The sequence below is a fragment of the Chironomus tepperi genome, unplaced genomic scaffold (genome assembly GCF_022539635.2).
Source record: "Chironomus tepperi strain 1889 unplaced genomic scaffold, CSIRO-AGI_Ctep_v1 contig_34, whole genome shotgun sequence".
Classification (NCBI taxonomy): Eukaryota; Metazoa; Arthropoda; class Insecta; order Diptera; family Chironomidae; genus Chironomus; species Chironomus tepperi.
Window position 1 is genome coordinate 17662 of NW_027226156.1, and position 26343 is coordinate 44004.

Genomic DNA, 26343 nt, shown 5'->3' on the forward strand with positions numbered 1-26343 from the left:
CCGACAACATTTCTTATTTCACATTCATTTTTGTTTTAAATGAAAAATTAATGGAACAAAACAGAAATATTGAAACATAATAATAACTGATTGTTAAAAAGTGAAAATTTAATTCTGTTGACATCAAAAGTTATTTTAAAAGACTACAAATGGATTTAGATATTAAAATTAAGGATGAGTTGGTTTTTGAGGATGAAAAGTTGTACGTGGAAAGTTTTTCGAGTCAGAATCATCACCAAAATGAAATGTTAATTGATATAAAAGAAGAAATGCAGGATGAATATGAAAATGAAATAATATCAATGTATCCAGAATCAGATCCAATTGAAAATAACTTGTCTGAGGATTCGATAACAAATCAACTCCTTTTAGAATGTGAAATATGTCAAAAGAAGATGAAACGGAAATCATTATATTCACACATGAAGCAAGTACATGCTCCTGTACAAGAATTGTTTCGATGCAGTTTATGTTTTAAAACATTCAAATCAAGTATCCACTTAAAGCATCATGAAAATACACATACTAAGCAGTTTGAATGCTCATTTTGTGGGAAAAAGTTTGCACAAAAATTTGAGCTTAGCAATCATATCAGTAGACAGCATGAAAATCCTGGCTCATTTGAGTGCAAAGTGTGTCTTAAAAAATTCAATTTAAAGAAAATTTTAAGGAATCATATGAAGACACATGATAAGAACCGCTCAAAATCTTATAGATGTGATTTGTGCGATTATGCTACAGACAACAGTCATCACTTGCTCCGACACCAAGATACACATAGACACAAGAAAATTAGCGATTATATTTCCATTCAAATTAAGACTGAAACAATTCCTTGATTCAAATTTATTATTAATATTATTCTCTAAATAAACTATAATACTAAAGTATTATAAAAAAATATCATGTTCTCATCCATCGAAGGAGCATAAGTGACAAATAGAATGTATATAAAAATCCCTCTAAGATATTATTTTAACGATTACTTGAGCTTCTATGGAGTAATAATTAAAATTAATAAAAAACGGAGAATTTGAGATTCTCAAAAGATTTTATTAGTAAATAAAAACAAATCTCAAAATATAAAAAGTTTCATAATTCAGGTAAAAAAAGAAATCTCAATTTATTTGGATGTTTATGAAATTATGAGATTTTGATGATGTCTGCAGATTTATAATGAAACAAAATTTTACAAACGCGCTAAAGAGTGGACGATTTAGTAATTTTGTTCCATTTTCACATATTTTTCATAACGAAATGTTTGAAACTGATGAAATATTTTTAAATTTTTTACTGAACGCTGTAAGATTTTTTTTTTTTAAAAAAGTCGTTATTTATTGTTTCAAAATTTTATTGAAACAATTTTTTTTTTATAATATTTTACATTATTGCATTTTGTAGATAGATTTAAGAATAAGATTAAAAATATTAAAAATTTTCATTTTTGAACATATTCGCTCAATTAATACAATTATCTTTATTTGATTTTATTCTCTATAAATAGCTAATAATTTAAAGTTTACCATAAAATTCATTGTTTTAAATTTTTATTCTTTATTTTTTAAGTGCAAAAATTGATAATATTAATACTAATTTTGTCACTTATGACATTTACAGGAAACTAAATTTTATTAAGCATCTCTAAATTAGCAAACAAAATAAAGTTATCTGTAATCATCTGATGTGACAACTCTGTTTATTTTTTACAATTCATTTTTTTTTATCAATCTCTCAAAATTTATTGAATAATATTTTCATTACTTGACGATAAGAAGCATTCGAATCTGAATCTGACAGGGTTGTAGTGAAGAATATCGGACAAAAAAAAAATTTAAAGTGTCCAAGTCAGTCCAAGACTCAATTTAATACCTTTAAAAGGAAAACGGAAGAAACTTTAGCAGAATTTTAAAAATTAAAAAAAATAATGTTGACATATCGATGGGCATAGAGCTAGGAAAATTATCAAAACACCCCCTGAATCAGATTTAATGAACTTATCGTCAATACAGTTTTTTTATAAATTTCTTTGGTAAAAAATAAAGTACGGTTAAAGGTATTACAAACCAATGTTTAATTTGAGTAATTTTTTGGTTTTGAACATTTTTTAATCCTAAACAGGAGCTTATTAAAAATAATGAAAATATTTTGAGATGATTTTTTACAATCTTATCATTGTGTGAGTCAAATTAAAGGCTTGAACCTTTCATTAAATTACAATCAAGGTGAGATTAAAGATATATTTTGTGCATCTTAATTATGAGCTATGAACTTGTATCTTTGACAATTTTTTTTTTCTTGAATTCTTTCTTATAATATTCTAGTACTTTTATTAAAAATTCTTACACTGATTTTTGGGATGATTTCTTAAATTATGTAAAACACATTTTTATTAATTAAACTACACAAGAAAAATATCTTTTGCACTGATTTCTGTTTTGATGCATGCACCCGTCGGTGATGATGCACTTGCGAGTGAATTTGCACGTGTTGCCGCTAATGGAGATCGCAGATCACTAGTCTGATCATTATTGAAGTAATAAGTTGTATCTAAAAAATAATAAAAATATTAAAAACAATTCTTTTAAAGCTTATGATTTAATTTAGAGTTATTTATTCGAATTTTGTCTAAGCTTTCTAATGGAAGCATTTTTTCGGGTCATGTTTTAATAAAATACTCACTGCTTACTTACTGAGGAGACTGCTGGTCGTTGGTACATTATACCCATAGTTGTATGCTGTGCCATATTGCTGGTAAGGTGCCGAATTGTATGCATAATCACCAGGAGATACAACAGAACCATTATTTGCTGTAATTTAAAAATAAAAATAAAAAAATGTTAGTTTTGGATAAAAAAATTTGATAAATCCTTTTTTTTTTAAATGTGTAATTAAAAAGTCAGTGCAGCTCTCGAAAGTCGATGTTTTAACTTGCCTGTTGCATAGTGATTGAAAAATGAAGAGTAACCGGCACTTTGTGCACTAGGTTGCAAGACAATTAATGAAGGAGAATTTTCTGGTAAAGGGATAAGATTTGATTTCCCATCCATATGTCCCATTTGTTGATTATTCATTTGCTGTTGCTGTTGTAAAAGCAACAAGTGATGAGAATGATGAACTGCAGAATGGTCAGCTCCATTGTCCAATGAGTATCGTTGTAAAATCTGTCTTTTACTATTGCTATGATTATTATTTCCATCATCATTCTCATTCATTTTATCGATCTTTGATTTTCCAGCTCCATTATTGTTATTCCGATCATTGCTATTGTTATTTGTGTCATTTTTCAGCATTCCCTGTGATGTCGACTGACCGTCAGGTGTAATGAGTGTAAACATTGGAAGTTCAGATGATGAATCCGGTTGCTGGTCTTGTTGACTCGATTGAGCCATTCCATCTTCGATTTGTGTTATTGCAAGCGTGTTGTAAGGAGTTGTACTATCTGTGGACAAGTAGTATGTATTGGTTCATTTCCTCATGATTGTCAAACATTTTGCGTGAATATCATTCCCGTCACCAGTTAGTATTTATTTTATTTTTAATTCTACGAGAGTGCGATTTTAATTATTGTATGTGTGCAAAAAATATTTCTGAACAAAATTGTGCTTCCTTTCCATTAATTGAATTCTTGCTCCAAAAAACGCATTCTCACCTGCATGATATGGAGACATTGATTGATCAATAAGCGTCGTTGCTGCATTGAGCTTAATATCTTGCATACTTAATGGTGCCAATGATGTAAAGGAACCTGATCCTGACGAGATTTCGAAATTTTTTTTGTTCATATTTTTTATTTTTTTTTTATTTTTGCAACATAATTGTATTGAATCAACATTCTACAGATTTATAGTTTTTTTTTTTATATAAAATAATTTAGGCACTTACCGATAGCAGTTCCAATTGATGGTGCATATAGTGTATTTTGAGCTTGTGATATCGTCGTTATGCTATCATAGAGTATTGTATCCTGGTTGTTGTTATTAACTGATGCTGGAAAAACATTATGAGTATCATAATATGATGAAGCGTTGTTTGCAGATGGATTGTTGTTATTACTCGATGTATTGTTTGCATTGCTATTATTTTGATTATTATTATTATTATTATTATTGTGCGGTGGAGTTGACATTGATACAACAACTGAGTTATTTATATCGAGTTGTTTTGGTTCATCCTTTATACACCACTTAGAAGACCAAAGCTAATTTTTGATAAATAAAATAATAATTGTTATTTTCATTTTCATATGAATTTCAATTACATTCAATGCTACTCACATTTGGGTATATTTGCTCTCCATTATATTGAATTCGCTGTCGCTTTATGTCTTCTTCCATATGAATATTTATATCACGATTCTCATCTAAAAATACGATAGAAATGAGTATAATTACGACAATCATCCTAAAAATATAACATCGGAAATGTAAATCCTATCCAACAATAATGAATGTTATCATTTTTATTTGCAAAATACAGCAACACGCACATGCAATGTATTCTCATGATGACCACTGTGTCCTATGACTATGCATTATTATTATTATCATTATTATTATTACTGCTATTATTCTCATTCATAAGAGTGCTAACAAAAGGAGGGAAATTTTAGCAGGAATGGCATTTGGTCAATTCTTTCCCTAGTCCTTTATTTATATATATATCGACAATTAATGTTTGAATAATACTCAAATTGAAAAGGACAAATGCTCTATTGTCTCAAAATGTTTCTGAACATTTAGTAAATCTCGTAAAAATGAATTTAAAAAATTAAATTTCAACATAAAATACTAACCATGATCTTCGACTCGTTTTCTCTTCATGCTATTTACATTGACATCATTTGGATGCTGAATTCCAAGAATTCCATTGATACTATATCCACTCGTTATTCTTCCTTCACTTCCATTCACGGAGTTTGGAGTTGCACCGTTACTATCTTGTGGATCTGTCGTTGTCATTTGTGGTGATTGTGGGAGGTGGCCTAAAAAGAAGAAGAAACAAAATGAGAAAATGAAACGTTTTAGAAAACGAAACATTAATGCAAGAGCGAAAGAGGAAGTGAGATAAATTTTTAAAGAATTCTTACAAAATAAGATAAAAATTTATAAAGAAATATTTAAATTAAAGCTTACCTGGAGGTGTCCCTGAGTTCTGTGATTGCTGATGAACATGTTTAGCTTTTTCAGCGGCTTTATTTCTTACAATTCTGAAAAAGAGTTTTAAAATAATATGTGATTTTATATAAAATAAATATTATAAAATTGTTTTAATATTAATAATTTTTTTTAATGAAATGGTGAATTAAAGATTTTCTACAAAAGTATGTAAGCAATAAATCAGCAAAGACTGAGTCTCGAATTCAGCATTTGAATGTAGTGATTGGCATATCAAATCGGCAACGTCGTTCTCGATTTCCACAAAGACACATGACTAAAGGAACAGTAAAAATGCCATTAGTGACTGTGCAAAGATGCATTGACACTTTTATAAACTCCCGACAGCATCGACAATTTTGCTGACATTGGTATTCGATTAATACGATTATTGTGCACACTGAGCACGTGTCACGCATTTTGTATGTCACACGGCATGCAAACCGCGCTTATATATACAACAATAGTCATCATAAAAAAAGGAATCAAGAAGTTGAAATGTTTGTAAACAATTTTGAAGAGGGTGAATTGAAGTGGTTTTCAACGAAAATCCAACCATTATTAAATGAAATCATCAAATTATTGTCATTAATCTGTAGGGATTTTGATTCTTTCTTGTGACTTTTTTGTCGTATATTGGGCATACAAACGAATTATTAAGAACGCTAATCTCAATGTCATTTCTTTTTACATTACTTTTGAATTATCCATGAGATATTCATTACGTTACTTCATAACACTACCGGACAACTTCAGCATAGTATAACTATACATAAAATAAATCATGAAAATTATCGTTGTGTAATTTATTTTTATTTAATTAACTAATCTCAATAACCATTAGATGAAGTAATTTAATGCAAGCAATTTAGTGTCACAATAAAGTTATATCGTTGGAAAATATCAAAAAGGGTTGCGTTTTTCTTTTTTTCCCATTAAATTGATAAAAATAAAATGATTTTTTTTTGCTCTTTTCTGTGATTTCATTTCGAAATTCACCCTCTTGAAATTCATGTATATAAAGTGTTCATACGTAAGCCATAAATCCCTTTGCTTTCATTTTTGTAGTCGAGAACAACATATTTTGTTAAAATGCTGCTACATAAAAAATATCCATTACATAGCGGAGCTATAAAAAGCAATTTTTATTTGATGTTGATGGTCAGAATAAAAAATTTGCAAGCTTTTCTCGTTTCATGATCAATGCGCATTTTAGTTTCAGCAATTTGAATAATTCTTTTTTGTATTTTGTTATCTATGTTTAGAATAACCTCTATAATTTTCATATATTTTAATTATTCGTAAGATGATGAGAAATGTCAGAAACGATCGATTCAAGATTAAGAAAAAAGACAAATTGACTGGTTAAAAAAAGACACATCCCATAGATTCTTGGTGATTTGAAGTGATTTATTCACGAATTTCTATTTTATAATCTAAATTCATTCATTAACTCATCACTTAACACATGTAAAATACAATGAAATAAAAGTAAGACACGAAAGTAAGCACAATATTTTTTCTAAATAAATTAAAGTAAATAAAAATAAAATAAAATAAAAATCTCATTTTTCCGCATCTTCATCGCTTTCACTTCCACTCGAGTGCGCCGCTGAAAAATCGTCGATTAGGGAATTAAAACTGAGAAAAAAACAGCAAATTTCAATTGATTTAGCTATCAAGATTAGATTTAATCATCACTCATTACATTGCGATAAATAAAAGAAACGAGAAGAAGAAATTTTACTAGTTGCTGTTTTTACTACTGTTTTGCCTCTTGGGACTAGCAATTCATGATAATCATTACATATGTTGTTATTTTTACAAGCTTAAGTATTAAAAGAGGGACACTAACTGGGGTGAGATTCAATTCAATCGTAGATCAGAATTACAAAGATAATGTCAATTTTTTTATCTTTATTTTGTACTAGTTTTCAAAGCACAATGTGATACGATTTATTATTCCTATGCCTTTATAGACTCATCGAGGGTGTTATACTAATGGACGAAAGATTGCAATCTAAATCACATTTTAAGTACTTGCTGAACAAAATAATTTAATTTCTTGTTCATATCATCGCTTGGAATGTATCATCGTGAATTAAGGGACGAGTTTCCTTTTTTTTTTGTTATCAATAAACACATGTTAATATTAATGTTATTGCAAGTGGAAAATTGGATTAGATTTTATTGATCAATTTATTGAGTGCATCAATCCAAGAAATTTTAATGTAATTTTTGCAATAACTTGAAGATTCTTACATAATCACATAATAGAAAAAAAATATTCAAATATAGTCAAAAGAATCAGATATTTTTAAAAATTACTAAAAATTTATCAAGATCCTTAATATGTATCATACTATATTTTAAAAATATTATATTTATTTACTCGACAATGAAACAAAATTATTGCACATAAGTGTAAGGAAAAAAGGAATTCCGGCAATGATCATTTTGCACCTGGATAGTCATCACATTCAACAAACACAATACATTTAAAACATAAAGAAAAAATAAATTTAAAGAGCAATAAAAATAAAAGAGAAGTTTTTGAAAGGTATATCAACAAAGGAAGAAGCGACAACCCCAGTTATGCGTGCGAATGTGAAGAGGCAGTAAATCACTCTGACGATAGCTCAATAGACTCTCGACTTGTATTGTGTTGGATTATAAACAGTCAGGAGTCAATTGTTTAGTTCATTAAATAAATATTTACTTCTTGTTTTCGGTTGTCTCTCCTTTTTGAAATTTATGCCACCTAATGCCATTTTTTCTCATTTTTTCGTTATTGTTGCTTTTTCGACACATTCGATTAGGGATAAAAGTGAAAATTAAACTGCCAATGTGACATTTTATAATATAAACTGAATGGTAATTTAATCCGTATTTTAAAACTAAACACTTCTGATTCCATTATTTAGTTCTACGTTTAACTTTCGATTACGTACGACTTACGTGTATTTCACGTATGTTTTCTACGTACTAAACCCTAAATAATTTAAATATAAGCTAAGTTTTTGACGGATCTTTTGCACTTCTTTGATAGTTAAAAATATTTTTTGGCTAAATTTGCAAGTGACTACTTATATATTAATTTCAGTACTATATGGACTCTGTATCTCAATATTCAGACGCATCAAGGATTCACACAAGATTCACCGTTAAAGAAAGCAGTTAAATTACGACACATCCTGTGACTACATTTCCTCACAGCATCTCCATTCACAATCATTCGAACATAATTCATTGTATATTCGAATACACAGCAAAAAAAAAAAACATTTGTGCTATGTTCCTTTCAATTGGAAAATTATGATTATTATTGCTGCTTTATTGACTTCTATACAGACTTCTCTGCTTTATCTGTGTACATGCATTAGTTCAATAGCAAAATAATAAAGTTAATAAAAATTTTATTTTTGAAAAGGGGAATAAATATTGACATCATGCTGAGACATGAAGTATCTTCCGTTTTTATAGACCTTGTGCGAATCTTTTTATTAGTTTGTATCACAGATAAATCGTGGATTATCATCATTATTATTTTGATATTTTTTTAAAATATTTCAAATTGAGGGAGGTTCTAAAGAAAAAAAAAACATGCATTTTTACTTTACTAATTTTTATAGCTAAATCTAATATGAATTATTTGCTTATTTCGTGTTTTTTATTTCCCAAATTCAATTAGAGAAATAAATAAAAATAAAAAAAACTCCGGAAAATGCATTTCTAAAGAAAAAAATAAATTTTTCTCTATTGAAGTTGTTGCAGGAAATAACACAACAGACACAAAGAAGCCAAACGGTGAAAATTAATAAAAGACAAGAAAACTTGGGGTTGAAAGAAGATATAAGGGGATAACTAAGTAAAGCTGAAGATGATTCGGATGTCGGAAACAATAGTTAAAGAAGACAGTGACTTATTACTTTCAAAAAATAATTAAGCAGGCATAATTTTGACTCTAAAAAAGCTTTGAATTTTTTAGAAAAATACTTTTCTGTGAAAATGTCAATAAACTGAAATCAAGGTGATTCAAATTCTTTCATGCATCACGCATGTGCTCGACATTAGCTTCATTGTGAAACAGATTTCATATCATTTTTGTCTTTTTCCTTGTATGGAAATTCATTTATTGCTTACTGAGCATGTTCAACATTTTCACAGTCAGATATAAAAATGAAAGGAGCAGTATGGATGTTGTGTTGTACCGACGGTAAGATTTAAAATAAAATAATGTAGTAATTCTTTTCAACTATCAAAAATGAAATTAAACAAAATTGACAGCGAAAAAACTAAAAAAAATTATTTTATATATGAAATTTTAAGTCTATTTATAAAGTTTATTTTACATCTCTAACAAAAAACATCTCTGAATTGATAAAAAATCTAATCAATTCTGAGACTTTTGTCGTCAACTCTGAAGATGAAAATTTAAAGTGAAAAAAGGAAACAAACATGAAAAAAATTCAATGTAATCGAACTTTCCCTTTAATGTCCTTTTATATAAATCACTTTGTATTGATTGACTAGAATTGACGCACAGTTGACAAACTAAGTTACAACAGGATAGGAATAAAAATCGATAATCCATTCGGTAGTGAAATTTCAAGAAAATATTTTTTTTTACATTGGCTTTTTTTTGCTCACTTTTGTTGATGGAAAAAGCATGCGGAACAATGAGGTGAACATTTGATTGTGTTTTGTGTACGGAAGAGAACAACGATTGATAAAAATGTAACAAAATGTATTGCTATTGTGCAGAGTGATGCGGGACGAAGGTTAAAAAGTTCAAGGTTGTAAAAAACTGATACTTATGATTCTTAGCTGTGAATTTTTACGTGGAATTTCTATTCTTTTAAAAAAATAAAATTATCATTCGCATGAAACCCTTAAATAACCCTTGAAATTATAAATTGTATGATTTTCAGTTTGTGTATAGATAAAAAAATAATATAATTTTGTTCATTTGTTCTTCTGTCTTTCCCCTCTAAGCTCCGCTCCCATTTCTAAACTATTACTTTCTTAAAGTTTTTGAGATTTGTTTTTATATACCTGTAAACAATTTTTGAGAATCTTAGTTCACAGAAATTTAAATTTATTTTATAAATCCCCATAGAATCACGTGGAAACGTTAATATAATCCCACCATGATTTCTAGTAGTCAAATATAGAGTAAATTGGCAGACCCTATAAGATCAAGCAATGTTCAAAAAGAAAAGGCAAATAAAAGAGGAGAAACAAAAGTAAGGAGAAAAAGTTTTAACTAAAAGGGAAGCGATGCATGAAAGACAGGATACAGCAGCACATGATGATGGAAGAAAATGAAGAAAAAAGAGAAAATTACGAAAAAGAAAATGTTGAGAAAGGATTTCCGGGAAATGCCAACATTACATCCTCTACTCCCCTTCTTTTTGGTTCCTTTGTCATGGTTTATTTTAAACTTTTACTTACATACATAGGAAAATCTGTAAGAAATCTCAAAACCCCACCCGAAAAACAATCGAAAAAATAAAAGAAAATGAAAGCATGTATGAAAATCAAAATTACAAAATCATGTTACTATTTAAATATGTCGAGTTGCTAGCATAAATAGTTAGTCACAAAGTAAAAACAAAAAATTGATACTTAAAATAAAGAAATTTTTACTTTAAATTATTCAACTTCGCGAGAGAAGCATGAAAAAGAGGAAAATTTATGGGTAGCAAGTAGAAAGAAAAAGTTGGCAGCGCAAAGTTTTCGGAGCAGAACATTCATTAATATAATTTCTATTGCTTCTTCTTCTTCTTCTTCTTCTTTGTCTTTTTTTTTGAATTTTTATCTTATTTTTCCTTCTAAATTATCATGGTTTACTTAACAAAATACAATAAGAAGATCTAAGGAACTTACCGATTAATGGACGAAACACTTGGTACATTATCTTGTGAGCAAATGCCTTCAGCAAGTAACCTATCTCGAATTTCCCAAGCAAACATTGTAGGATTCTCTCTCTTATAGCTGGCAATAGCATCTACAACGGGTGGTGTTGCTACTTTTGGCTTGCTTCCTCCAATCACTCCCGCTTTAAAGCTCCCTGTTTCATAATATCTTAAAATATTGAAAATAATTAGATAAGTTTGCCACGTGTTGTGTAATATAAGGAGAAATTTCTTAGATAATAAATGACTTTTAAGACCTTTCTGCCGTAATTAAAATTCCCCATCTAGATAAAGTTTCTCAATTCAATTTTTCGCATGCTTTTCTGGATGCTGAAAATTGTCGAGTACGAGGAAAATTTAATGACTTTAGCAGTTAAATTTTGTACCATAACAATAAATAACCTACAAAAATACTTCACATTAACCGAAATGGAAGCGGTGGATGTGCATACATTTTCAGGTTAATTTATTTGCCACCACATATGGCATAAAATGGGGATCGTATATATTTTATATGTTTTTCCTGTTAAAATAAACGTAGAAATTCTCCGAGTTAATTTTTTGGGGGAAAGATAAATCGCGTAATTGAATCATCTCGTATACATCAACATTGTCTAATGTGCTCGCCATATATCACAAAATCAATTTTCTAAAATTCTCATTTTCATGTTATTTTGTGGGCGTTTATTTGAAAAATAAGGATATGGATATTAATTACCTTGATAAAATTTTTGAGACACAGCCGTGACTGACGCGAAGCTGTCGAGATATATCACATGGACGTACGCCATTGTGTGCCAACTCGACAATTCGTTGTCTTACAACATCGGGTAGTGGTCTTCCATTTACAAATACTCCACCGAGTTGATTCACTCCACCATGGCCTGTAATTATGAGAGAATGATAAAATAATATGAATGAATATGTTGTTTAAATGAGTCCAAATATTGTGACTAAAAAGGAGCATTTTCCATTAAGCAAAAGAGAAAACATCAAAAAAAAGTTGAGAGAAATCACTACCGCAACCATGAATATTTAATACTTTTTGCGTGCTTTTCCATTACACCCATTTCCACCGACAAAGAAGACATAAAGTGGATTACAACTCATTTACATTTACGCCATTACAGAAGCGAGATGAAAATAAAATAAATTGCTTGCGTCGATTAAAGACAAGAGGATGATAAAAGACACGCAGAGAAAAACAAATCATGCAAATTGAATTTGTGGTTGATGCTAAAAAGGCGAATGAGATGGTTGGGTTTTATTTTTATCATGATGAGATGTGTATCTATGGAAATGTGAGATGACGAACTTATGCTGATATTATTATTTTTGTACTGAAAATACAGGATTTCTGGATAATATCAACACCAAAATCATAATTTAATTTTTCCTATTTCATTATTAAATTACCAGAATATACTTAAAAATTATTGCAGCATGGCATAAAAGAAAAATCTTGAACTTTTGCCAAAAGAACAAAAAAAAAAGTGGGAAATAAACAGACGAGAAAAAAATTAGAAAAACCAGAAACAAGTTCAAGCAGACAAGCACAACGATATGCAGTCAAAGATAATAATCGTCAACATAATTTCAATAAAATTGCAATAAAAAGCAAGTCTAGATAATCATATTATGATGAGCATGATGATAAACAAAAAACAGGCACTCAAACAACTCAACAGCTAGTTTGTTAGATTAAAGTGGATTTTATGTTCAGTTTGTTTATTTGGAGGGATTTTGTCGCTTTCACCCTCAATAAAATTTATTAGGGGTTGATATTAGTCTTAATAATTGAAAAATATTATGGTTTAGTTTAAATATTCAAGATTTTTTTTTAATTTTTCTGACATTTAAAAAATACAACTAATCTCACAAGTATCAACTTTCGAGACGCTTATTTTCTTGTTGACATTTTATCAAAAAAATATATATAAATTTTTTGCTGATTCTAGACTCAATGTCAAGTTTCTTCTCACATTTTGCAAGAGAAGAAAACCTTCTAAAGCTTCTATTTTTCGTCATATAGAAAATTCTATACTTCATTTGTACAATAAGCACAAAGATCTTATTAAATAAAATTTGATACCTTTTGTAAACTCATACTTGTTCAATAGGTAGATTGCGTTTCAATGTCAACATCACTTTATCTTTACAGAATTTTTAAAATGAAATCTTTTTATTAATAACTTAGATTTGAGATATAAATGTGAAATGTTTGGTCTCTTTCTAATTTCGTGCATTTGTAACTGCCTTTATTTTTACTAATGAAAAAAAATTTAAGTAATTCACACAAGATAAAAAAATGTGAAAGCATTAGATCACGTTCTAAACGATTAACGTCGTAAATGGTGCCAAAAAATTCTTTCCGTCATGCACATACGCGAGATCTCTGATTTTAGATTTGTCGGTAGCGCGAAAAGGCAGCGACAAGCTGTTGTCGCATTAATGAATCATTATACTTTATTATGTTGCGAGTTTTGCATTTAATTGCACAATATGCACGTCATTTAACTCGCTACTGATGCTCTTTCGAATGAATTTTAACACTTGAATTTCTAGAAATTTTTAATTAACACAAAAATCTGAAAAAAAAAGAATGAAAAACATAAAAAAAACCAATCACAGACAGTGACATATTTTTAAATAAAATTAATCGATAAGAAAATAAAAAAGTTTTAAAGTTCAATAAAAGAAAGAATAAAAAAAAATCAAACATTCTACAAAATAAGTCAAGGAGAGAGAAAAGCATGGAAAGGAAATTAAAGAGCCAGAACACGACAGTCTGAACACAAAGAAGTGGTAGCAAAATGGAAAATTTGTTTGGATCCAATGGTTGCCCAAATATTGATTTGTCTGACGGGCTGTTATTCCTACTGCTCCGTCTCTTGCGAATGTATGTGTGTGACAATTGTCATTACGATCGGTGAGCACAAATGGTCCATTAAAGCCTTGGTGACACTGATTTTTTTATTTCAAAGTACTGATTCATTTTTACATCTCCCTGTTTAACCTCAAAATTGGCACAATGAACTTTTCATTAAACATTTTTTTAAATTGGAAATAAATTCGAAAATAACATTATTGAGCCGTTCAGTTTTATTTGCTGATATTTTTGAGAGAACTTTAATATTTTTTAATTGTCACATTACAGACCACACTACTGGCGATTCTCATTTCAGCAAATAAAGTGTATCATTCAAGTTAATTAAAATAAATTTAATGTAGAGCTATTTTCGACTGCGAAAATTACCAAACTTATTTTTTAAAAATGGAAATGGTTTACGATTTAATGTCCGATTTGTTAGCTTATCTTTCTATTAGTATTCAAAGTAGCATAGACGTGTTTGGCACATCAAATCAGTAGAAAATGTGAAAATAAAAAAAATCAAAATGGCGTTGAATTCCCTTCTTCTTTCTCCTTGCAATTTTCTTCTTTGATGGGAAAAGTTTTCTCCCTCTTTGAGAAATTTAATGGAGAGCGAGGAAAAGAAATATCCGGAGATAATGTCGACTTTGTACCTTTAATTTGACGGTGGAAATTAAGACGAGATAGAATCGCGGAAAATGCAATTAGGATCATTTCAGAATCCATTTCAAATTTTCTTATTTATTCCTCATTCCACTTTATACTTAAATTTCATCAAACTTTCTTATTTTTATATGAAATGGAAAGAGATTTTTTATTCACTTACACGTGTAGTATTCCATCATATTTTGATTATATCGATATGCAGTTGATAAATCCATTTTCATTTGATTCGTCAAAAACTAATTTTTAGAATTTTTTACTAAACTCTTGAACTTTTAATTTTCGTTCTTAAACTTTTATTTATTTTTTAAATAAGTTAAAAATCACCATTAGTTTGATATTCTGAACTTTTTTTATTTGCAGATGTTCTGAATCAACTTTATATTAATTATTTTTTATGTTTTGAGAAATATTTACACCAGCGGCAAATTTCTTACAATGTAAAAGATCAGATAAAATCACTTTAAAATGAATAAGTCACACAGATTGCACATTTGGATTAACGTTTGTTCAAATATACTTTTAATTTTTTTTTTTCAGCTAATTTTACATTACACTGATTAGATCAGATGCCACAGAGTATTAAAATCTTTTAGCTTATTGTTCTTTTAAACTGATAAGTTTTCTATTTGAAAACTTATTTAGTATTAATTAAAACTTTAAATTTTAAGTCATTTTAAATGCTTAAACTTTTTTATAATCCGTAATTAATTAATTACATTTTGATAATGTTTAAATTTTTTTTAGTTAATTATTATCCTCTCATTTGAACTTTTATCTTATTATTTGAATTTTTAATTTTGTTTTTATATTGTACCATCAATTTAATTTTTTTTTAAATTTTCTTATAAGTGGCACATCACAATTCCATTTTTTTTTGCAAGGAGCTAAACCGCACAACGTTTTCTCGCTCGACCGAAATCCGTCTAATCACTGTAAAAGACTGTGCGGGTGTCTAATATCAAAGAGCAATAGCAGCAGCACATACAAAAAAATACACATACAAAACAGTCGAGAACGTCGAGCACACGAGGATTAAAGAATGAAAAAAGGAGAAAAGAAAAAGACACACAGAGCACGGTAGAGAGGCAGCAGCAGTAGCAAGCAGAAAAAAATTCTCGAATGCTAGCGAAGCAGCAAAATACCCGTGTGGTGTGTTTGTGGCGCACAGAAAATTATTACTATGAAGAATTAAAACAACAACAAAAATATTCCTCGATTCTCAATTTTTCTCTTATTTGTCTCTACCATAGTCGTTTGCTTTTTTGCTCTTTTAAAAGGGGAAATTTTTTCAATGAAGCAATAGAGATGAATCTTTAAATAGAAAAAGTGAGAGAGACCTTCTCGGATGTTCAATCTATTTTTTTTGCCCTCATATGTTTTGATCATTATTTTGTATTTATATGTGTACTTAAAGACAACAATTACCTGTCCTAGAGAGTTGTATACATTGATCGCAAAAATAATATTAATTGTATCATATTACAAATCCATTCACAAAGATATTAAATGTCGGTGATATTAGATGTTTGACAGAACAAAGCACAAGATTGAATATTAATCTGATCCATTTGACATTGAATATTGTTCTGAATTTTCTATAATTATTAATGTTTTGTATTATGAAAAAAAAAATATATTCATATTTGACCAAACTGTAACCATCCCTTGATACCCATGTATAATCTTTGACATTTAAAAATGAAAAATCTACGTCAAGTTTTCCAAGATACATCCATTTTCATGCACATAATGTAATGAATAAAAAAAATCATTTCGCAATTTATGACATACTAAAAACAGAACAACAAAATCGAAAAGAATTTTTTGGCTCCACCTGGCTGCGCACGAGAGGAAAGTTTGAGAAGATGAGAAATAAAAGGAAGAAAAGTCTGAGAGAGAAACTTTGTGTGTGTGTGTGTGTGTGTATGAATGCACGTCGAATGAGCATAAAACCACCATAACATCAAATGGGAAGAAAGAAAAGTATTTTATCGGATCGTTCGGTGGGTAATTCAGTGTGGAAATTCAGCTCACGACATCACCAGAGATAAAAAAGAACGAAAAAGGAATCATTTTGAGACGTTGCCAAATTTTTTTGTTTTGTTTCATATTCAAAACTGTTCTACTTATACATGCTGATTGGTCGAGAGAAACTCTCTCATTTCTATATTTATATGCTGTAAGGAGAATTACATGTGACAATTTGGAGGTGGAACAGCAAGAAAATATTAAACTTGGGTGTGTCTTAACCTTAAAATCCTTTCAGATTATAATAAGAAATGCGCACGACCAGAGGAAGTTGCTTCTTAGCTTTGGAAAATTTTCCATTTCTCCGAGCAGAAAATCGATGCCAACAGAATTCTTATACTGTACAGGAACAAATTTTCCATCGATTTATTGCTCATCGAATTGTGAACTTAAAGACTTTAAAAATTCCAACAGGTTTTCTATTCATTCATTCATTCATTCTGTTTAATCAGTCATCCCAGCTCTTTAAGTTGTTGAACTTTTTTTTTTATTTTTGGGGCGTAAGGGGTATTTGAGACACTTCTAAAGATGTGAAAAATTCCTTTTAAATGGACCTTAAACCACATTCTCAATAAGGTTGTTAACAAGAATAAATGAGATCAAAACGAAACTGCAAAAAAAACGAGAAAGTTCTGAAAAATTATTCACATCCGCATCAAATTACTTTGATTCTTTTCTGCCAATAATCAAAATCATGAATGAAAAAAAAAATACAAATTCCAATGACTCATGCTTTGTTCTGTATAGCATGGTCAAAAACAGTGTGAGAGGGAGAGACGTGGAGGATAAGAAGGAAATGAAGCTTGTTCGTTCTCAATCAAGATATTTGTAGGTTTCAATGTGAGAAATGCAAATAATCTCATCTCAACAATTGTACATCAATACAAGAACATAAGAGTTTACAAAAAGAAGCCTCAGGAAAGCGCCAAAACGTAGGGAATTCCGAAAAGAATAGCTGAGACACGAAACCGCAACGTTCTTCCGCTTTTTGATTATCTTCCAATTCTGCACGATTTTCTTTTGTTTTCTTATAAGTTGTCTGCACCTTGCAATTGATCTTTTTTCATTCAATTTATTTTTAATGTGAATTTTTTACATTTTTAAGTGAACTTGTACATTGCAGCACTGAAGAAAAAATTAAGAAAATAAGTTATTTTTGTGAATGGGACTAAAAGTATAGATTCATGAAAATAATACTGACATGAGCTAATCTATTATGATATTAACTCTGATGAAGTTATACATCAAATGACATACATTATTGCAACATTCCACTCAATCATTCCATGTGGATGTTTAAAAATAGTAACATGTTCATCCATAAATACATTGTTGCTTTCGCTGCAATAATTTGCAAGAAAAAAAAACACACTGAGAATAGCTGATGACAACACATCAAAGTCACGATGTATCAGCAGAATGAGATACTTTTAATGAACTTTATTTTCGGCATATTTTCGCACATTCTTTGTGCGGCACTACTGCCGATGTTTGTACATGTGCATCATGTGTGGCAGCTTTTGTAATTTTTATTTAATGTGAATTAATGAGGTGATGAGTTTATTTTTATTTATTTGTTGACGCCAAGCTTTTTGATGATTGATTTTTTTTCTGGTTTGACTACAAATTCACTGTGTGTGGTTAATGAAATTGATCGTAGAACATTAAGTGCTACAGACTTTAAAATCAAACACAATGGAATTTTTTACATAATTCTATGGGAATTTTCTTCACTGTCTAGTTTACTATGAGAACCAGAAGAGTTTTACATTTCACTTTCAGTCTAAAGAAAAATCACTTTCGATCATTTTTATAGTTTTATGTTACAAAATATCACGAAAGTCACGACTTTAATCTCCCTTTTGAAAGTATTATGAAAATGTTCCTCAATTATTACAGCGCTACCGATAACTTCCCTTAGGGTGCACTTTTATGTAAATTTTACAGTGAAATGTATGGATATAGACCTTGTTGAAAGTCTTTACTTTCTGTTGATGATGCAAAATTTCGTGAAAACTGAACAATAAAATTTAAAAATAAATAAATGGAATTATTAGCTTATCGATTGGCAAATTTTAGTCAAGTTACATATTTAAAACTATTTTTTGATTTTAATTTCTTCTTAATCACATAGAATTTTGATTACTTTTTGGAAAATGTTGATTCGATTACAAACTATCTATTCAAATTAATTTTTTTCCTTATGTTGAACCTAATAATTTTAGTATACAAAAGTATTAAAATAACAAGTGCAAAGCCCTCATTACTCTGCTTCATGTTAAATTTCCCCTTTGTGTATTTGTATCTGTTTTCAACTTTATATCACCATAAAATGTTATAATCAAAAATAAAGAGAGAGAATACGAACGAGAAGTATTAAAAAAAGTGAAGCATATTTTTGGCTGAATTGGTTTCAGAATCACCGTACCGTGAAATATATCATTGGCAAAAAATTCTCCGAATAGAGCAGAACTGAAAAGGAAAAAAATGTGTGTATGAGCAGAGAAAATAAACTGCTACTGCCGTTCTTTTTTACTTTTCGGTATTAAAAAATTTTCAATTCTTTTGTGACATTCGAAAAATTTTCCTCTCTCTTTTGTTGAATTTATTTTTCATTTATTTACGTATTGTTCGAGAGGAAAATGAAAAATTGTTTGGATATTCATTCGTATTGAGGAAGGTGTGGAAGGAAAATAAATTTTATTTTATTATAATACAAGAAATGTGTTTCATATGCCACACTGCAAGCTTTTTAATTATATATCTACAGAACTCGGAGTCGACTTGAAAATTATTTTTATTCAAAATATTAGTCGAATTTTAGCTATGAATAAGAAGTTTAAAAATAAAGAGTCAAAAAGTCAATGAATAAAAGTATATAACAAGAAACCAAAGCAGATTGTCTGCTTAATAAAGTTCCAAAAGTGATGATTAATTGATCAAAATTTACCCTTAATCTGTTATTTTTCCCCTTACACGCAATTATTCAAATTATATTATAATAATCGATGTGCAAGTGAGGGTGCTTACTTCTTTTATTAAACATTGTATTCAAAATCTTTCAAATGCAATTTCGTATTAAAATAAATTCATTCAAATGAAAGTTGTAGAATAATGTCAATTCCCAAAATCCCTCGAGTTGTGACATTTTCCAAATGAACTCAATGTACATATAATAAAGTTAAAATATTTGAAATTTAATGTGATTTTGCATATGGGTTTTTAGTTTGTTAACAAATTCTGATTAAAAATTTACATCATCGGATAATGGATTAAGAGCATTGGAAATAAAATAAAATCAAAAGTGTCTTCTTCCGGTTTAATTTGACTACAAGTCGTTCACACACATAAACACCATGAAGATTAAAACTTGGTGCTCAGACATAGCCGGCACTGAGAATGCCGACGGACATTAAAGCTTGAGAAAAATTCACACAATTGTTTTTATTTTTTTTTTTTGTCATTTTTGAAATAAAATTCTCAGTTTAATATAAAAAGAATTTATCAAGTTCTGGATGTACTGGTTGGGGTTCTTTATGTAAATTATTTTTATTGTCATTGTAATGCTTTCATACGAAAATGTCTGTGCGAGATGTTTGTATTGCATTTTAAATTAATACAACTAAAGTTTTATTTATTTTTTACAATTTGATTGTATGACAACTTATAGCGTCAAAAAATTTGATTTATTTGCATTTAATTTTAAAATTTATAAACAAATATACTGTGGCTGTGGATTGTGTGGAGTAGTTTTAGAAACTCTGATATGTCGTGAGTAAAAGTGTCATAATATTCATAATTATAGTCACAAATTGTTATCTATCTAAGCTACTTAAACTTGTTAATCTGTGAAGTTCAAAAATCACTATATATTAATGATTATAAATTTTAAACACATTTTTTGTTTTATTGAGAAGACAATAAAATAAGTTTGAAAATGTGAAAAAAGAAACAAGAAAGACAGTTTTAATTTTTCTGATAAAGAGACGCTAAACAACAAAACAATGACGACGAGACATTAGCATAAAGTCACTCGGAATACTCACGGCAGTTCAAGGCCATGGGCAATAGTGAATAGTGTGTAAGCCGATATACATGGAAGTAAAGAAGAAGTTTGAAGATAAAAGCCAGCACACTAGTACAACCTGCTTCGTTTTTCCCATTTCTGGAAACAATTCTGTGAATTTCCATAAAATTGGTAATGAAAATGAAATGAGAGTATTCAGAGCGAAGATGATGGGTTTATATAACTAGTGCGGGTCAGTTTTCGCTTTCAAAATGTTCTCAGAGAAACAGAGACACGCGGAATATAATTAAAGAGATTCTTGACATGGGAAGTTCTTGGACTTTTGTGTTAGTATTTTCCTGTCATGTCTTTTCATTACTTAAAGCTTTTAGAGGTATTCGGACCAATGTATTTGTTCCTTATTTAATATGTTATTACATTTTTAATGAAAAGGAAGCAGAATGAATAAATTTTGCGATGAGATTGAGCAATGGTAATTCAAAATTTGTGGGTATTTAATGATGGTGTATCGCAATAAACATTTGAAGTAATTGTAATTTATTTATTTGCTAATTATTCTTGATCTCAAACTGACGATGGTTTTAGTTAACTTTTAAAGGCATTTATGACGTAAATACAGTATCTTATGAAAGAATTATACCAAGATATTAAGTCGAAATATAATTTTTTTTTGTATTTAATTCTTGATAAGCTCAGAGATTTTAATTCAAAATAAACAGTAACTTATAAGACTTCATATTTAAAATAATTGGCAGCTTCATAAAATTGTGATAATTTAACATGATTGTGATCACCTTAAAGCAGTTTAACATATAAATTACGTCTATAAAAAGCTCGCAACAGCTTCAAACTTCTCTCTGCATTGTGAAGTTAGAAAAAAGTATCCAGCATTTAAACGTAAAACAATTAATGTTGAACATACATTATTGAGTGATAATGTGCTGAGATTAAACTGATTTTTTCCACCATTACATTATACTTTTAATATTTAATATGTTAGCATACGAAAAAGCCTAAAGTTAGTACAACTTTAGATTCAAGAGACTACAGACTAAAACTGTGTTGTATTTTTTCAGACGGTTTTAACAAGAAAATGAACTAGTCGTTCTACTCCATTGAACAATCTCTAGCAGACTTTTTTGTTGTATGAAATCTGAGAAAATGTACCATAAGAAATATGAAAGAAAACTTTCGATCGTTTAGACATCAATTGCAAACTACCAGCTTTTGAATTTTTCTCTCTATAATTTACTATTGCTCCACATCTAGTTGCAAATAAACAATAAGCTAAAATCAGTAGAAGCAGCAGTAGTTGCACTAAAAAAAGCTCAAATAAAGAGACTATTGGTGGGTAATTTTGTGATTAATTTTTTTGAAAGCGTGATTGCCCCAAAATAAGAAATTTTTTTCCTTCTGCTGCGATTTTTATAAACTGCTACTGTTTACTGATGATAATTGATTTATAAAGAAATTTTCATTTTGCTTAGAAAAAAGTTTTTATGCAATAAATTTTTAAACATGTTTCTCTTTTCCTTTACATATTAAAATTTACTATTTTTTGTCACAAATTCAATAAAAAATGCTGTTTTGAACCTACCTTCTCCAGACATGCCGCCTTGTTGGTTGTTATGGGAATCATCTATATATACAGAAATGAGAAAAAACAAATCAAAATAAAAATATGTTTGTTGAAATTAAATTAAATTTTGACCCTTTTCGTTATTCTAAATGTTAGAGCATTATATTGCTGACCAGCAAATTTTAAAATTTTTAAAGAAATCTTATTTAAGAGAAATAATACAAAATTCAATTTTTTAATTCCTAAAAGCTGAAAAAGGAAGCTATTCTTGATTTTTTAAGAAACAATTGAGGGAAAATTCCGTTGGAAATAAACTAGACGACCTCATTTCCATTGTTCCTCTTCATTTTTTGTTCTTACAGTCACAAGGAATAAATATAAGAGAAAAAGGAAAGGAGAAAGAACAACAATAGCATTAACATTAATAAAAAGACACTTGGCAAGCAAATAACTGCATAGCATGCATGCCAGTCATTTTTAGGTGACCCCAAACAAGTTGAAACTTTAAAAAATTTAAATTTTTAATATAAAATATAATTTCTTTGTATTTCATTTTCTTAAGGGTGAGTCAACGGAATTGTCTTCCTCTTTAATTACACATGCATTCTTAATATCTTCTTCTTATTATGAATTCTCTTTATAAAAAAGAATTAATGAGTAAATATGTGCAGTAAATTAATGTCTGCCTTTACATTGTTTAAATTTTTAATCTTTTTTTTTTTTCATTTAATAAAATTTAAACTTAATTTCAAAAATATGTATTTTATCTATAGTTGTCGATAATTATGTGCAATATTCAGTATGATTGAATACAAAATAATTCTTGACGAAATGTTAGTAATCGAATAATTTACAGGAGCTGTTGTTTGAGTTGTATTGAACATATAACCAGATTAAAGATAAATTTTGAAAAAAAAAAATAGTAAAAATTTGAGACTATTAAGAATAAGAATAAAAAAGGAGAAATAAGAAAATTGAAAAGAATTCCACCTGTTTCGTCAATTCAAATGTTACAAGAACGAAATTAACGAAGAAAAAAATGTAATGCGCCAGTCATTACGCCCTGCAGGAACTGAAAATTATTGCCCTCTCGTGCGCATTTTAAAGGTAAAAGAAAAAGAATGAAAACCGTTGAATGTTGTTGTTGTTCCTGCATGTATAATTAAAGTCAGTTAACAATTTCTTTCAACCCCTGAGCGGGCAACAGGTTCATCGGCATTTCTGATACAAAATTGTTTAACGATATCGAGTCATTGAGAGGCACCAGATGGTCTCTCATCATTTCGTTTTACCTTCGTTTTTTATTTTCTTTTTATAAGGACATTTAGATAATCTACAACTGGTAGCGGCGACAGAGGGAACCCCAAACATTGAACTCTTCGCACTTCCTTCTTTCTCCTTTTTCTTTTTTTCTTTTGCATACCATTCAACTTCCAAGGAAATTCCCGCTCGATTGTCGCATGTTGAAGTTTGTTGTCGATGGTCATTAAAATTTACGTTTTTTTATATTTATTTATGAAAATGTAAAATTTTATTTAAAAGGATGCGCGCTACATATTCTTCTTATGCCTTTTTTTTAACGGAATCGAGGGAATTTTTAAGGAAATGAGTTGTAAAAGAAGAAAAATTTGGATAAATGTTTATATCTCCCCCTTTTTATGTAAAATTAAATTTTAATTTAAACTCACTTTAACATATTAGGAAAAATAAGTTTGTTCAACTGAAATACTTTGACACTATAAATTGAGTTTTGTGTATTTTTGATGAATTTTTGCATTGTAAAATGTCCAATTTTATGCCAATATTAATAAGTAATGTCGATCTTCAGACACTTTAGAATGAAAAACCGTTATTTTAAAAACAATGTAATTTAACATGAACTATTTTAAAAATTGATCAAAAAGATTAAATTTGAATTTTTGAGCCACATTTATAATTTCATCTGGCTTTTTCTTCTAAATTGAATAATGCTTAATACTTAATAATTTTGTTGCATTTTTTACTTATTTGATATTATTTAATCACTTAAGATAGGATTAATAAGAAATAAGGAAATGGAATTGAGTATCTTCAAATTGAAGAAGACAGTTTTAATCCTATTTAGAAATTTCAAAATGATTATGAATAGTTTTGAAACAATTTGAGCTGATTATCGATGATTTTGAAAATTTTAAATGTTTATAGAACAAATTATGTTATAAGATTATGTATTTAATAAACTTTAATCTTGAGCCATCTGTCTGGATTCCACAACATATTTAAAATATTGTCTTAACAATACTTTCTCAGACCAACATCGTTCAATTTTATTTGAGAATTTTGGATGAATTTTAAATTATTGATTCATAGGCAAAGTCATTGATTTGACACTTACTTTTATTCTTGTCATCACCATTTGTTGTTGAGATATTTGTCATTTGATGCTGATAAACATTTAAATCTCCATGATGCTGTTGATGACCATGATTCATATGCTGCATGTGTACAGCCGGCTGTAATTCCATACTGATCATTTATTTTTTGATCTCGAGTTTTCAAACTTATTTTCGAAAAATAGTTTTTTTCTTTAATTTTTTGCACTTAATTGTTATTTTTAAGTCACTTGTATTTTATCAACATTTTATCAAGTATAACATAAATTTTTCACATTTATTGGTAGATTCTGAAAATATTTTTTAAAATTTCTTTAATTATTTACTTAATTATTGACAAAATTATCAATTTTTTTCAATGTGTGAGTAATCAATTTTGAGCAAAAATAAACCAAAAATGACAAATCATCGTCAAAACCAAAAATTAAAAAAAAAAACTAAATTAAAATTAACAAAAAAAGTAATGAAAAAATTGGAATGACTCATGTCTAACAACACAAGCTGTTTTAAATTCTTCTTCGTTCAACTATTTTTTTTTGTTCCAAATTAAAAAAAAAAATCAGCCACGGTTCTATCAAATTGTGGAAGTGTTGCTGGTATTTCCTCAGCTTATATTGAAAATAAAAGCGGAGAACCGCGTGAAATTTCAATTTGACTTCTTGTTGATCCTTTCTCACTTTCATATAATTGATAACAAAAAGTAGCCCGGCAAGGGGTTTCATGATACATAAAGCTTTTAAAGAATACATAATGACATAATTTTATTTTTAAATTGAGATATTTCAAGAGATGAAATGAAATGTTATAATAGAAAGAATTGCGAGCAGACGTTTGTGGGAAAGAGTAATTTCGTGAGAAAATTCATTTAAATTTTGATGGTCAAGTTCAAGATGACATCAGAAAACAGTGATCTGGTGTTCAATGTTCTTTAGAAAATATTTTTTTTATTTATTTTTTTTAACTGAATTTTAATTAAAAAAGTCTTTTAAAATATTTTACTTTAATTGATTTAAAAAAAGTCTTTTTGAAATCAAAAATTAAATTTTTTATAAAGTTTCAGCTTCTTTCACTAATTGAAATCTTTCTACTTTCATTTGAATGTGTTTAAGCTTTAACACTTTGAGCACTATTTATAGCAAATTTAATTGTTTTGTTTAATTTTGCACTTAAAAAGTTATTTTCAGTTCTCCACACACAAAATTTATTTTTAGAATAATTCAAACACATTCCAGGATGTCAGAAATTAAGATTTATTTATAACAAGTTCAAAAAAAACTTTTGCGTTTATTTAAAAATTAACTTTCATAGTTTTATAATTCAAATTTTAATTTTTGTAAATTGATACACTTAAACTATTAAAATTTGAATTTTTGTCCTGATTTGCTATTTATTTCACCATTCTGGTTAGCAATAATTTTGCACTAAAATTTAAACAAAAAAGTCAAAATTTGATTTTAAAAATTGGTAAATTTTTGCTCAAAAAATCATATATAATCATTCTAATATGATTCATTTTCGTACTTTTTCACTTATTACAAAACTATTCGAATATCAACGTTAGATAAATTCTTGTGGATTATTCAATAATTTTTATGATTTTGACATTTTTTTTTTTTTTTTGAAAATTTGAAGTTTTATTTTAAAATTTATTAGTTGCACTTGTCTTTAGGTTTTTTAAATAAATAATTTACTAAAATTTTTAACTATATTTCTGAAGCTCAAATTCAC

General features: G+C 28.5%; 1 protein-coding gene across 5 annotated transcripts; it reads right to left on the reverse strand.

Annotated features, from left to right (window-relative positions):
* Positions 1-1640: 1640 nt before the first annotated feature.
* Positions 1641-26343, reverse strand: sv (paired box protein shaven). Of its 5 annotated transcripts, none has more exons than XM_070647593.1 (13): positions 26137-26343; positions 24618-24905; positions 22262-22303; positions 11790-11955; positions 11043-11240; positions 5133-5206; positions 4793-4981; positions 4275-4360; positions 3883-4198; positions 3650-3751; positions 2933-3439; positions 2691-2807; positions 1641-2547 (listed from the first exon to the last, which is right to left on the reverse strand). In XM_070647593.1, exons 2-13 carry the CDS (start codon positions 24754-24756, stop codon positions 2399-2401), a joined length of 2085 nt encoding a protein of 694 aa, XP_070503694.1. In that variant the 5' UTR covers positions 24757-24905; positions 26137-26343; the 3' UTR covers positions 1641-2398. The 5 variants fall into 5 exon arrangements, with proteins under 5 accessions (XP_070503694.1, XP_070503685.1, XP_070503676.1 ...); XM_070647584.1 differs by having other exon boundaries at positions 3650-3745; positions 22262-22312; XM_070647575.1 differs by having other exon boundaries at positions 22262-22312.